The sequence below is a fragment of the Vicugna pacos genome, chromosome 2, assembly GCF_048564905.1.
Source record: "Vicugna pacos chromosome 2, VicPac4, whole genome shotgun sequence".
Lineage (NCBI taxonomy): Eukaryota > Metazoa > Chordata > Mammalia > Artiodactyla > Camelidae > Vicugna > Vicugna pacos.
Genome location: NC_132988.1, coordinates 56,053,651 through 56,067,893, shown reverse-complemented (window position 1 = coordinate 56,067,893; position 14,243 = coordinate 56,053,651). Strand labels below are relative to the sequence as shown.

General features: G+C 33.3%; 1 protein-coding gene across 1 annotated transcript in view; it reads left to right on the top strand.

Moving 5' to 3' along the window:
• GRID2 (glutamate ionotropic receptor delta type subunit 2) overlaps positions 1 to 14,243 on the top strand; it is a 1,264,409-nt gene that overhangs the window by 1,030,467 nt on the left and 219,699 nt on the right. Inside the window, exon 12 of the mRNA XM_072940458.1 lies at positions 11,860 to 11,998. Coding sequence (XP_072796559.1) covers positions 11,860 to 11,998 — 139 coding nt within the window. The remainder of the gene's footprint in view (positions 1 to 11,859; positions 11,999 to 14,243) is intronic.

Sequence of the window (14,243 nt, the reverse complement as noted above, 5' to 3'; positions counted from 1 at the left end):
TTTAGTATTTTTAAAAAGTTGTTTTGCTATCTCTTGGCTTGCATCATTTCTCAGGAAAAATCTGCAGTCATTTTTATATTTGTTTCTCTGTACTTAAAAATGTATTTTTCCCCTCTGGGCACTTTTAATATCATTTTTAACACAAATTGTTTTAAACAGTTTGATCATGAAGTTCCCTCTTGTAGTTTTCCTCATGTATGTTGTGTTTAGGATTTCTGTAAGTTTGTGATTTGCAACAAATTTGGAGAAATCTAGGCCATTATTTTCAAAGTTTTGTTCTGTTCTTCCCATTCTCGTCACCTTAAGAGAGTCTAATTATGCATCAATTCTGTCTTCTACATGTGTCTACCAACTCACTGATTCTCTGTTTATATTTATTTTTCAGTTCTTTTTTCTCTCAGGGCTTCACCTGAGATAGTTTTTATTATTATGTTTTCATATTCACTAATCTTCCCTTCTGCTGTGTCTAAAAGCCATTGGACTTACCCAGTATATATTTCAGACATTCTAGTTTTCAGCCATAGAAATTCAATTAGGTATATTTTATGCATTATGTATTTCTACTTAATATGCTCCATACTTGTCTTTTTATACTTATGTAATGCATAAGTTTTTTGATGTTCTTATTTACCAATTCTATAATCTGTTATTTCTGAGTCTTTTTCTATTGATTATCATTTTCTGCTCATTATGTTTTATTTTCCAATTATTTGCATGCCTGTTTATTATTATTATCATTACTATTATTATTATATAAATTTTGGGTGTACAGCATTATAATTTGACATCTCAATACACTACAAAGTGATCCCCTCTACAAATCAAGTTAACATACATTACTATACAGTTGACTCCTTTAACCCATTTTGGTCACTCCCCAACCAAACCACTGGTAACCACTAATGTGTTCTGTATCTCTGACTCTGGGGTTTTTTTTCCTTTGCTGTTGTCTATATTGTTTGTATTCATTTTTATTGCTTTTTTAGATTCCATATGTTAGTGAAATCATATGGTATTTGTCTTTTTTTGTCTGACTTATTTCACTTAAAATAATACCTTAAAGTTCTATTCATGTTGTTGAAAATGGCAGGTTCTTGTTCTTTTTTTTATGGCTGAGTAGTATGCCATTGTATATGTACGCCACATCTTCTTTATCCATTCATCCATCAGCGCACAGTTAAGTTGCTTCCATATCTTGGCTATGGTAAATAATGCTGTAATGAACATAGGGTGCATATTTATTTTTCAAATTATTATTTTCATGTTCTTTAGATAAATAGTCAGACATGGAAAGATTGGGTCGTCTGATAGTTCTGTTCTTAATTTTTTGAGGAATCTCCAGACCATTTTCCATAGTGGCTGCATCAATCTACAGTCCCACCAGCAGTGTATGAGGGTGTCCTTTTCACCACACCCTCTCCAACATCTGCTATTTCCTCTCATTTTGGTAATAGCCATTCTAACTGGTGTGAGGTAGTATCTCATTGTGGTTTTGAATGCCATTTTGCTAATAATTAGTGATGCTGAACATATTTTCATGTGCCTGTTGGCTATCTGTATGTCTTCTTTGGAAATATATTTGTTCAGATCCTCTACCCATTTTGTAAACATGTTGTTTGGTTTTTTGTTGTTAAGTTGTGCATACTTTCTATATTTTGGATACTAATCCCTTATCAGATATATGATGTATAAATATCTTCTTGCATTCAGTAGGTTGCCTCTTCATTTCGATAATGGTTTCCTTCACTGTGAAGAGGCTTTTTAGTTTGATGTGGGCCCATTTTTTAATTTGTGCTTTTGTCTCCCTTGGCTTTGGAGTCAGAGCCACAAAAACATCACTAAACTAATGTCAGTGAGGCTATCACTTATGTTTTCTTCTAGGAATTTTATGGCTTCAGGTCTTACATTTAAGTATTTAGTCCATTTTGAGTTAATTGTTATGTATGCTGTAACATAGTGCTCTAGTTTCATTCTCTTTTGCATGTGGGTGTCCAGTTTTCCCAACATCATTATTGAAGAGACTGTCCTTTCTCCATTGTATATTCTTTGCTCCTTTGTTGTAAATTGTGGGTGTATGTTTGGGTTTATTTCTGGGCTCTCAATTTCATTCCACTGTTCTGTGTGTCTGCTTTTGTGCTAGCTACGTTCTGTATTGATCACTATAGCTTTGTAGTGTGCTTTGAAATCAGGGAGCGTGATACCTCCAGCTTGATTCTTCTTTGTCAAGATTGTTATGGTTGTTTTGAGATCTTCAGTGGTTCAATACAGATTTTCAAATTGTTTGCTCTAGTTCTGTGGAAAATGGAATTTTGATAAGGATTACATTGAATCTGTAGATTGCTTTGGGTAATATGGACATTTTTACAATATTAATTCTTCCAATCCATAAGCATGGAATATTTTTCCATTTATTTGTGTTTTCTTCAATTTATTTCATCAGTGTCTTACAGTTTTCAGTGTATATGACTTTTACCTCCTTGGTTAAATTTATTCCTTAGTTTTTATTCTTTTTGATGCAATTGTAAATAATATTGCTTACTTAATTTCTCTTTCTGATAGTTTGTTATTAGTGTATAGAAATGCCACAGATTTTTTTCTTTCTGTTTTTTTCTCCTTTTTTTTTCATTCTTTCAAAGAAGTGTGACAGATTTCTTTATAATGATTTTGTATCCTGTGACTTTACAGAATTAATTTATTAGTTCTAAACAGTTTTACATTGCAGTCTTTAGGTTTTCTATATAAATCATATCATCTGCAAATAATGACACTTTTACTTGCTCTTTTCCAATTTGGATGCCTTTTATTTCTTTTCCTTGCCTAATTTCTCTGGCTAGGACTTCCACTACTACATTGAATAAGTGTCGTGAGAGTGGGCATCCTTGTCTCGTTCCTGATCTTGGAAGGATAGATTTCAATTTTTCATCTTTGAATATAATGTTAGCTGTGTTATTCTCATATAATGGCTTTTTATTATATTGAGGAACATCCTTTCTATACCCCCTTAATTGAGAGTTTTTATCATAAATGAGTGTTGAATCTTGTCAAATGCTTTTTCTGCATCTGTTGAGATGGTCACATGGTTTTTAATTTTATTTTTATTTTTGTTAACATGGTGTATCATATTTACTGATTTTGGGTGTTAAGCCATCCTGTGTCCCTGGAATAAATCCCACTTGATCATGATGTATGATCCTTTTGATATGCTGTTGAATCAGTTTGCTAATATTTTGATGAGGATTTTGTGTCTTGTGTTCATCAGAGATATTGGCCTGTGATTTTTTTTTTGTTTTGGTTTATCTTTTTCTGGTTTGGTATCAGGGTGATGTTGGCCTTGTAAAATTAGTAAGGAAGTGTTCCCTTCTCTTCACAGTTTTGGAAGAGTTTGAAAAGGATAGATATTAAGTCTTTATTTTGTGGAATTTGCCAGTGAGAACCTATGGTCCTGAGCTTTTGTTTGTTAGAAGATTTTTTAGTACTGTTTTAACCCCTTTATTAGTAATCTGTCTATTCAGATTACCTATTTCTTCATGATTCAGTCTTCGAAGATTGTATTTTTCTCAGAAATTATCTATTTCTTTTACATTGTCGAATTTGTTTGGCATGTAACTGTAGTAGTCTCTTATGATCCTCTTTATTTCTGTGAAATCAGTTGTAAGTTTGCTTTCATTTTTTATTTTATTTATTTGAGCCCTCTCTCTTTTTTTCTTGGTTAGTATAACTAAAGGTTTGTCAATTTTGTGTATCTATTCAAAGAAGCAGCTCTTAGTTTCATTGATCTTTTCTATACTTCTCAGTATCTTATTTATTTCTACTTTGAGCATTATTATTTCCTTCCTTCCACTAGTTTTGGGCTTCATTTGTTCTTCTTATAGTTCTTTTAACTATAAAGTTAGATTGTTTATTTGGAATTTTTCTTGTTTCTTGAGGTAAGCCTGTGTTTCTATGAATTTCCCTCTTTAGAATTGCTTTTCCTGCATCCTGCAGATTTTGGCATGTCATATTTGTTTCTATTTCTCTCTAGGTATTTTTTGATGTCTCCTTTGATATCTTCAATGACCAGTAGTTCTTCACTAGCAGGTTATTTACTCTCCATGTTTTTTTGGCTTTTCCCTCTTTTTTCTTGTGATTGATTTCCAGTTTCATACCACTGTGATTGGAGATGCCTGATATGATGTCAGCCTTCTTGAATTTATTGAGACTTGTTTTGTAACCCAACATGTGATCTATACTGGAGAATGTTTTATGTGAACTTGAAAAGAGTGTGTATTCTGATACTCTTGGATCGAATGTTCTATGTGTGTCTATTAAGTTCATCTGATCCAATTCATCATTTAAGTCTGATATTTTCTTATTGATTGTCTGTATTATCTATCCATTGATGTAAGTAAGGTGTTAAATGTCCTCCTTCTACTACTGTACAGCTTTCATTTTCTCCCTTTAAATCCATTAATATTTGCTTTATATATCTTGGTGCTTCTAAATTGGGTGCATTTATAAATGTTTTATCTTCTTGTTGGATTGACCCCTTTATCATTATGAAATGCCCTTGTCTTTTATCACAGTCTTTGTTTTAACTCTGTTTTGTCTGATATAACTACTCCAGCTTTCTTTTCATTTGCTTTTACAATGGAATATATTTTCTGTCCCCTTACTTTCAGTCTGTGCATGTCCTTACTTCTGAAGTGAGTCTCTTGTAGGCAGCAAATAGATGGGTCTTGTTTTTTATCCATTGAGCCACTCGTAAGTCTTTTCTTTGGTAAATTTAGTCCCTTTGCATTTAAAGTAATTATTGATAGGTATGTACTTATTGCCATTTAATTAATTGTTTTCTGGCTGTTTTAGTAGTTTCTTTATCTTCTTTTTCTCTCTTCTCTTGAGTTTTCATGGGGTTGTTTGTTTGTTTGTTTGTTTTAGTGTTGTATTAGATTCCTTTCTCATTTTCTTTTGTGTATTTACTATAAGTTTTCTTTTTGTGGTTACTGTGAGGTTCAGATATAACATCCTATGTAAATAACAGTCTTTTTTTAAGTTGGTCACAACATAAATTTGAATACATTCCAAAGCATTGTCATTTTACTCCCCTTCCACCAGTTTTATACTTTGATGATATTTTACATCTTTTTATTTTATGTACCTTTAATTATTGTAATTTTAGTTAATTTTACTACTTTTATTTTTCAATCTTCATTCTTACTTTACAAATGGTTGGTCCACTACCTTTATTATATACTTATCCTTTCCCGTGAAATTTTTACTTTTGTATTTTTTTATTATTAATTAATGCCATTTCTTTTCAACTTAAAGCCCCTTTAACATTTCTTGTACGGTTAGTTTAGTGGAAATTAACTCCTTTAGCTTTTGCATATCTGGGAAACTCTTAATCTCTCCTTCAATTCTGAATGATAACTTGCTGGGTAGAGAAAGCTTGGTTGTAAATTTAGTCCTTTCAGCACTTTGAATATGTCATGCGACACCCTTCTGGCCTGAAGTTTTTGTTGAAAAAAATCTGCTGATAGCCTTATGGAGTTTCCCTTATATGTAATATATTGTTTGTTTGGTTTGTTTTTGTTTTTTTTTTCCCCTCTGGCTGCTTTTAGAATTCTCTTTTTATCCTTATCTTTTAGCATTTTAATATATGACTTGGTGTGTGTCTCTTTGGGTTCATCTCTGGGCTTCCTGAACCTCGATGTCTGTTTCCTTCCCCAGATCAAGGAAGTTCAGCCACTATTTCTTGAAATAATTTTCCTGGGCTTTTCTCTCTCTCTTCTCTCTTCTCCTCTGGGACCTCTGTAATACAGATGTCATTCTGCTTGATGTTGCCCCAAAAGTCACACTTCACCTTTTTTAAAAAAAATGTGTTTTTTTTTTTTAATTTCCTGCTCTGTCTGAGTGATTTGCATTACTTTTTCTTCCAGGTCTTGATTCATTTTTATATCTCATCCAGTCTGCTGTTGAACCCTTCAAGTGTAGTTTTTATTTCAGCTACAACTTCTCTTTGGTAGTTTCTTATATTTCCCATCTTTTTGCTGAAGTTCTCACTGTGTTCATCAGTTCACTCAAATTCAAGGAGGATCTTTATTACCATTGCTTTGAACTCTTTATCAGGTAGATTGTTTATCTCCATTTTATTTATTTCATTTTTCTATCTCCTCATTTTTACTAATTCTCTGTTTCTGTACATCAGATAAATCAGCTACCTCTTCCAGTCTTGAAGGAGTGGCCTTATGTAGGAGATGTCCTATGTGGCTCAGAGGCACACTCCTGCCTGGCCACTGGATCTAGATGCTCAAGGAGAGTCCTCTGTTTGGACTATGTGCATCCTCATGTTGTTGTGGGGCCACAGCTACTGCTGTGGTGCACTAGTGAGTATGCGGCTGGTCCATGGCCTGGCTGCCAAGCTCTGGTGGGAGGGGCCGGCCCTGGCCTAGCTCAGTTTTTTTGTTTTGTGCTAATGCATTTTGTGCTCTATTCAAAAAATCTTTTGCTACCGAGTCTCATGGATATGTTGGATATATTCTCTTATATTATTTTCTAGAAGTTTTATTGTTTATATTTTACATTTACATCTATAAGCCACTTGGTATTATTTGTGTAAATTGTAGTTAGGAGACAAGTTTCATTATTTTTCACATATATATCCAAATTCACCTAGTAGTACTTGCTGAAAAGACCTCAATGTCTGAACAGTACTAGAGTACCAACTGGGCATAAATCAAGTGTCCATGTACATGTGGATAATTTTCATTGATTTGGTCTATGCTTGTACAAATACAACATGGTCTTAATTACTATATGGAGCTGCAGTCAGCTAGAAACAGTCTTCTTCTTGAACATTGTCTTGACTACTTTTGTTCTTTTGCAATTTTATATAAATTTTACATTTAGTTTTTCACACATACATACTGTCTTTCTGTTTCTCTCTTTCTCTGACATACACACACACACACACACACACACACACACACGCACAGGAAGAACCTGGGGTTTTAATTGACAATTTATTGACTAGATCAATTTGAGAAAAATTTGTATCTTTATAATATTGAGTCTTTGATCAGTAAACATGATATACCTGTCCATTTATTTAACCTGCATTTATTTCACTCAAAAAAGTTTTACAGATTTTCATGTAGAGATCCTCCACAACTTTATTTCTGGATATTTGATATTTTTAATGCTATTGCAAATGACATGTGTACTTTTTAATTCCATGTTTTAAGTGTCTGTTACTGACTGGTATATGCATATCTGATTATTTTAGAACGTTGACTTTGTACCATAGTAAGCTGATAACATATTAATTTTAGTAATTTATCCCATATTCTCTTGGACTTTCTACATACATATTCTTATCATCTCTAATCCATAAGTTTTATTTCATTCTTTCCAATTCTTAAGTAATTTTTCTTTCTGTTTATTTATTTTTTGACGTTGCACTACACTGTTTAGTACTTTCAATTAAAAATTGAACAGAAGCAGTAACAACTTGCAGCCTTTAAAAATGTTTATTCTGTTAATAAGTATGACATTTGCTATAGGCTTCCCGAAAATATTCTTTGTGAGGCTAAGAAAGGTTTTTTATTTCTAGTTTGTTGACGTATTTCTAGGTTTTCAGTTTTCTTAAATGACTGGATGTTGAATTTTAGCTGTGCCTTTTCTACTTCCACCAAGAAGATTACACAGTTTTTCTCCTTTATAGTACTAATGTAATGAATTTTACCAATTGATTTTTAAATGCCAAACCAACCTTTGCTTTCACTTAATAAACTCAACATGCTTATTTATTTCTTTATTGTAATTTTCAGTTTACTAATTTATTTAAGTCTTTTTTAAAACTCTACAATCACATGAAAGATTGGCCTGTAATTTTCCTTTCTTGGAATGACCTTTTCAGATTTTGTTACCAAAATTGTGCCTTCTTTATAAAATGTATAGAATAGTGCCTTGCTTTCTTCTAATTTCAGAAAGAGTTTGTGTAAAATTGGAGTTAATTATTTCTAAAATATTCAATAGATTTTTCCAGGAAGGCCACTGGCCTTAAATATTTTTTGTGGGTAAGTTTTAATTGTGGATGCAAGGTCTTTAATAGTAAAAAGATCATTAAAATTTTCTATTTATTTTGATGGTAATTTTTCTAAGAATTTATCCATATCATCTCAGTTTTCAAATTAACTGGCATAGAACTGTACACAAGATCCTCCTCTTTTTATCTTTCCAATGTCTGTAACATCTGTAATAATGTACCCTTTTTACTCCTGTTACTGTATTTTTTTGTGCCTTTACTTAATTTCTTGATCCATTGCAACAGCTTTTTGTAGATCTCTTCAAAGGACCAAACTTCTGTTGGATCAGCCTTCTCTATTGTATTTTTTGTCTATTTTACTAATTTTTGTTCTTACATTTATTATGTCCTTCCTTCTTTGTTATTTGGGTTTAACGTGCTGCTTTTTTAAAGCTTCTTGAAATTGATGAGTAGCTCATTGATTTCCAGACTCCTTTTCTTATATAAGTTATGAATTTCCCTTTAAATACAAATTTAGCTGTATCCCATCGGCCATCAAAACCTGTGGAGTTTGGTATGGAGTATTTTATTGTCATTAAATTCAAAATATTTTTATTTCTCTTGTGATTTTTCTTCAACCCATGGCTTAATGGAATTGTAATTATTGATTTCCAAGCATCTGAGAATTTTCTGGTTTTCTTTGTCCCACCCCTATTTGGCAAGCCCTGAGCCCTAATTTTTATAGCCATTTAATTTTGAAGGCTTTCAAAAGCATTGCTTAGCATTGCAGTTTCTTAGCTTCCTATTGTTAAATTGGCATTTATCCCTCAGGGAAAAGCAGTCCTAAATGCTAGGTCACATTTCTGGATTATCTTCTTCTCCAAGATCTTCATCTTCAAATTGTTTTTACTGCTTCTTAGCTCTCAAATACATTATATGTTTGATTTTTCTAGTAGTGGGAGGATTGTTCTGAATTCCAGAATTAGAAGTGAAGACTCCCATTACTTTTAGTATTTGGTTTTTAAGTGCAGGTCTTAAACAAAATGTCATTTTATTTAGATTTCACAAGAATATTTGAATTGCTTGAGTTTCAGTTTTTCTGTCACAGAAAAAGAAAGCTCAACAAACATTCATTCATGTGGGTGATAACAACCCTAATCAAGGTTAAAGACTTCATGGACAGACACAAACCTTCAGTTAGCCTTTCAGTCATGAATTTATTGTCCTACTGTTGTTATATTTATGAACATCTTGCAGTTATCATTTAGTTAGTTATCATTTTGTTCATATTTTATTATAATTTTTAATTAGTCATTTTATCTTGGAAGTCCCCATTGGTTTAAAAATAAATATTTTCTTTTGCTTTCATCGTTTAAAAGCTGAGTGAATATTTCCTTCGCTTTGAAGAAGAAAGTATCTAAAATGCGTTATAACTGCTTTTGGAAAATGTGTTCCAGAGATCAGAGGTTAGCCTATTTTGAGTATATTACATCAGGAAAATAGCTCAGGCCATACCCAAAGGGTATGTTTGCACTATACTGAAAATTTAGAGATATACAGTGAGAATTTGTGGCTGACATAAAAATCTGCCCTATGTGATAATTAGTTGAATCCTATTAAACCATTCACATATTGATATACCTAGGCGAATGTAGTATTATATCTCTTTATTTCTACTCTTAGTATAAACCTAATTTATTTTAGAAGGATTCTTAACGTCATATAAAACATATATTCATTTAACAAATATTTACTCACCTAATATGAGGCAGGAACTGTTCCTATACTAGAAACTATACTATAAGGAAGAGGAAAAAACCAAAAATACATAAAACATATGATAAATTATGATTTAATAAAAAGAAGGTGACTGAAAGAATGGGGTTGTGGGAAGTTATTTTAGATAGAATGGTGATAAGATGTTCGTGAAGTATCTGAAGAGAAGCTTAAATAAATTATAGGGAAAATCATTTTTAAATGAAAGAAGAGAATTCCAGACCTAAAAATTGCAAGTGCAAAGGCCCTAAGACAGAAATCAACATAGCTTCATATAAAAAATTGTGAGAAGGCCATTGAGAGAGTAAAAAAAGATGTCAGGAAGTAAATCTGAGATCAGTTCATGTAGGACCTGGTAGGTCTTGGTAGAGATTTTTTTCCTTTCTGCAAGTCTCAGGAGTCTGAGTTTTGATCAGGGGAGTATTATGATTTCATTTTCATTTTTAAAGAGCACCACGGTGGTAGACACAGGAGTGGTAGTGCCTAGAATGTAAGCAAGCAAAGCACTGAAGCAGTTTAGGAGTACGACGAAGCTGTGACCGCACTGGAAGTGTTAGCCGATGGAGACCTGAATAGGAAAGGCCACCAGATGTGTGAGCGACCCCCTAAACGTGTGGGTCCTTGCCCGCCAATTGAGAAAGAATTGATGCAGAGAGATAAAGTGAAAAAGAGAAGAAGAAAAATAAAAAAGAGCTTCTTTTTTTCTCAGAGAGAGAAGGGAAAAAAAAAGAAAACACTCGAGAGGGCAGCCAATAGCCAGGTAGCCGGTGGAGACAGCTCCAGACTCCAGTCTGTCCACAGGGTCTTTTATTGGAAGCCTCTGCCATCCTTATCTTTATTCCAGTGGTGCCAGTCATCTTTTTTTAAGGCTCTTTCCTCTCCTGGAGTTCAGCCCTTAAACAGAAACTTCTGTGAATAAAAAGGGAACAAAGAAGGAGATACTGGGGTGTCCTTGGGACTGATGTAGCAGTTGTGGAACATAAAATGTCTTGCTGCATGGCTGCATCCTTGCAACCAAGGTGCCAGCTGTGGGATAAAAGAAACAACCTGTTTTTTAACAGCCTGCCACTTTTTTCCCTTGTTGTTAACCAGCCAGGGTCAGTAAGCCTGCCTCCTCACCTCTCTCAGAAGTGATGAGATGAGGTAGGACTTGGTATGTAGTTTGAAGGAAAGGGTGACAGGACTTGCTACAAGAGGATGTAGGAAAATTTCTAAGTATTTGGTCTGAGAAACAGAGTGAAGAGGGGATGCTATTCCCTGAAATAGTGCAGACTGAGGTGTTAATTCAGGAGTGAAAATAAAATGTTCTGGCTCAGGTATGATAAGTATCAGATGCTCATTAGATTCCAAGTGGAAATTGTGTAGGCATTTATCTATAGCTCTGGAGAGTGAGAGCTTGAAATATAAATCTGAGAGTTATCAAAGTACAGTATAGATGATATTCAGCATCAGGGGACTTGAGATTAGCTGGCGGGGGCAATGTGAACAGAGAATAGAAGCAATCTGAAGAATGAGCCCAAGGGCATACCAACATTTAGAAGATGAAGAAGAAGATTCCACAAGACTGTAGAAAAGTGGCTAGTCAGTTAGGAGTAGAACAAAACAAATGTGATGGTACTGAAACCAATAGTGGTATGTGTGTTCTCAAGATTAATAATAACCTCTGATTCTAGGGAATTTAACAAAAAATAATCTTTCAATATTACTCACTAAACTAGTATTAATAGTATTAATATAGCCTAACTAGTGAATAATCAAACTCTTGGATATAAAGTGTACACTTGTAGTTACAATAAGAGGATAATTAATTCTAGGGTTGAAAAAGAAGGTGGAATAAATACCATTCAAACATGTTATACTAAATACTTATCATGCTGCTTTTTGACTTGAGTCTCATATAGTCTCATAAATGGAATCAAATATGAAGTGATGAACATAAACAAAATACAGAGATCCATGCTGCTGTTATGTAGAAAGACTTATCACTACTTAGAAGTTAACTTGGTACTGAATGTGTATGACCTCAGACTTTCAATGAATATTTGCTGATGTTCTGTTATTCTCTTTGCTTCTCTCCACAGGTGGGGAAGTCCCATACACAACTCTGGCTACCCGAATGATGATGGGGGCTTGGTGGCTGTTTGCTTTGATTGTCATCTCCTCTTATACAGCAAACCTTGCTGCTTTCCTCACTATCACCCGCATTGAAAGCTCCATCCAGTAAGTAGACAAAGATTCTAGTTGACATGAGAAATGGCAGGAGTGGTCAAAGCTATATAAAGAAGTATATGATGTCTGATAATAAATTTTCAACTTCCTTTTAAGCAAAGGCTTGATTTTGTGATATGCAGATAATACAACATAGTCCAACTCCTGAGAAAATGGTATTGGTTGAGCATTATTTTTTAATAAAATAAAATTCTGGGTATAATTTGAATATTGCTTACCACATTTTCCTGGAAGGATAACACATTCAGAATTTTAACTTCCATAAAATATGATTCTGTCTGGGCAATGTTATGATAAAGGACAGAGAAAGGATTCATTATCAAAATATATTTATTTCAAGTTTGACACCATCAGTCTTTGCTTTGAGTCTGTCCCATTATGCACTGAGTAAATAGTTGGAGAGCCATTGGATTATGACAGACGGATGATAGGTAGGGAGACAGAGAGAGAGACAGTAACTATCAAGACATGAAACTACACTGTCTCTTTGCATTATAGCTAATGTGCTCATTATTGCGGCTGTTTCTCCAGCTGCAGTGGTAGTAAATTGTCATTAGCTATGGTGTACCTTAAATCCTAAATGCTGTCTAAGTCAGTATTCCATTTCACAAATAACTTTCCCATGAGCCCTGAGAACCCAGAGGCCTTTGACTTACCCTGGCAAGTTTAGCTTATGTGGTTTCAGGCCATAAGGTCAGCACCACAATACAACTTCTGCCTTACTAAAACACAATGTTCTCTCTATTGGTTTCAGAAAATTCTTTCTGAAAATGTTTTCTTCATCCAAAAACAAGGTAGTGTGAATTTTTCTAAAGTTAAAAAACATTCATTTCTCAACAAAACTGACAGCTCAAAATTATAATAATTAGATTTGGCAAGAAATTTATTTGGGATTTTATTTGTCCTTAAGAGAAAATATGAGTTGTTCTCCCCTTTAAAAAAGTACGTCAATGAATTCCATTAGTAGTTACAGAATTATTACAGCACAATACTAAAAATTCAAGAATTAATGATCTACAAAGAAATAGGTAATTTTTCTTCAATTGCTTGTAGTATGTAAATTGCAATCCTAAAATTCATCTAATAATAGTAACAGTCAGTTATTTCATCCATTTGCTAAAATGATGTTTCCAACGTCTCTCATCAGATCATACCCTTCAAGTTGTTTTCCCAATTATTTCTTTGGCACAGAACCTTCAGGCCCTCTCAACTTACTACCCTTTGAGCCAGTTCTGTGTGCCGTAAGTGATCTAGAGTGAAGCTCATGGAAGATTTAAACTGATGATCCCATCAGTATCCTATTCTAAGCAACAAAGAAAATAATTACAAAATTCCGAGAAATCAATGAATTAGTAAAATTATGAAGTTAATAATTAACATTTATTGAGCACTCACAAGATGCCAGACTTTGTGCTAAATGTTTGACATGCACTGACTCATTTAAGACTTAAAACCATCTTTTGAAATACGTACCAGGTATTAATAACCCATTTTAGAACTGAAGTTGAAAAGATAAGTAACTTGCAAATTATACAGCTATTAAGTAATTTATTAAAGACCAGACCTTAAATCTGTCTCATTCCTGAACCTAGATTCTAACTGTACCATACTAAGTCCTCATTCCACACCCTTGTATGTTTGTATGGCCAGTTGTTTTTAGGGAACATTATAAATGATGTGTCATAGACTTATTCTAAGCGTAGTGATGTAAAAGAATGACAGTCTTCAAATCCTCAGTTTGTCTGAGGAAATAAAGTATCAAAAGTTAGGAGATTTTTTTGTGTTGGACCAATTCTGTAGGCATAAATCCCAAGATCAGCCAATTACATCTATAATTGATACCTGCCATTCAAAGTAAGATTGCTCAGCAGATCCAGTCAATAGTAATCACATTAAGAAAAACAGTCTTAAAAATTTTAAACAGAACATTTTATTTCACTAATATACCTCTTAGCAATTATGTTTAACTTATATTTTGAGTGTACTTAAACTAAAAACCTATGTAGCTCAGATCTGACTTTGAAACACTTTTAAATAAGTAAATGAAAAATATAAATAAAATGATTGATTTTATACAGCATATGACAATAACAATCATAATAATAAAAATTACAGATACATTCACTGAGAATTTATTATCGATTTATTAAGCTAATTTATTGAGTTAAATGCTCAAGATAACACAATCAATAGTGTCAGAGCTGAAAATCTAACCCACATCGGTCCGATACCAATC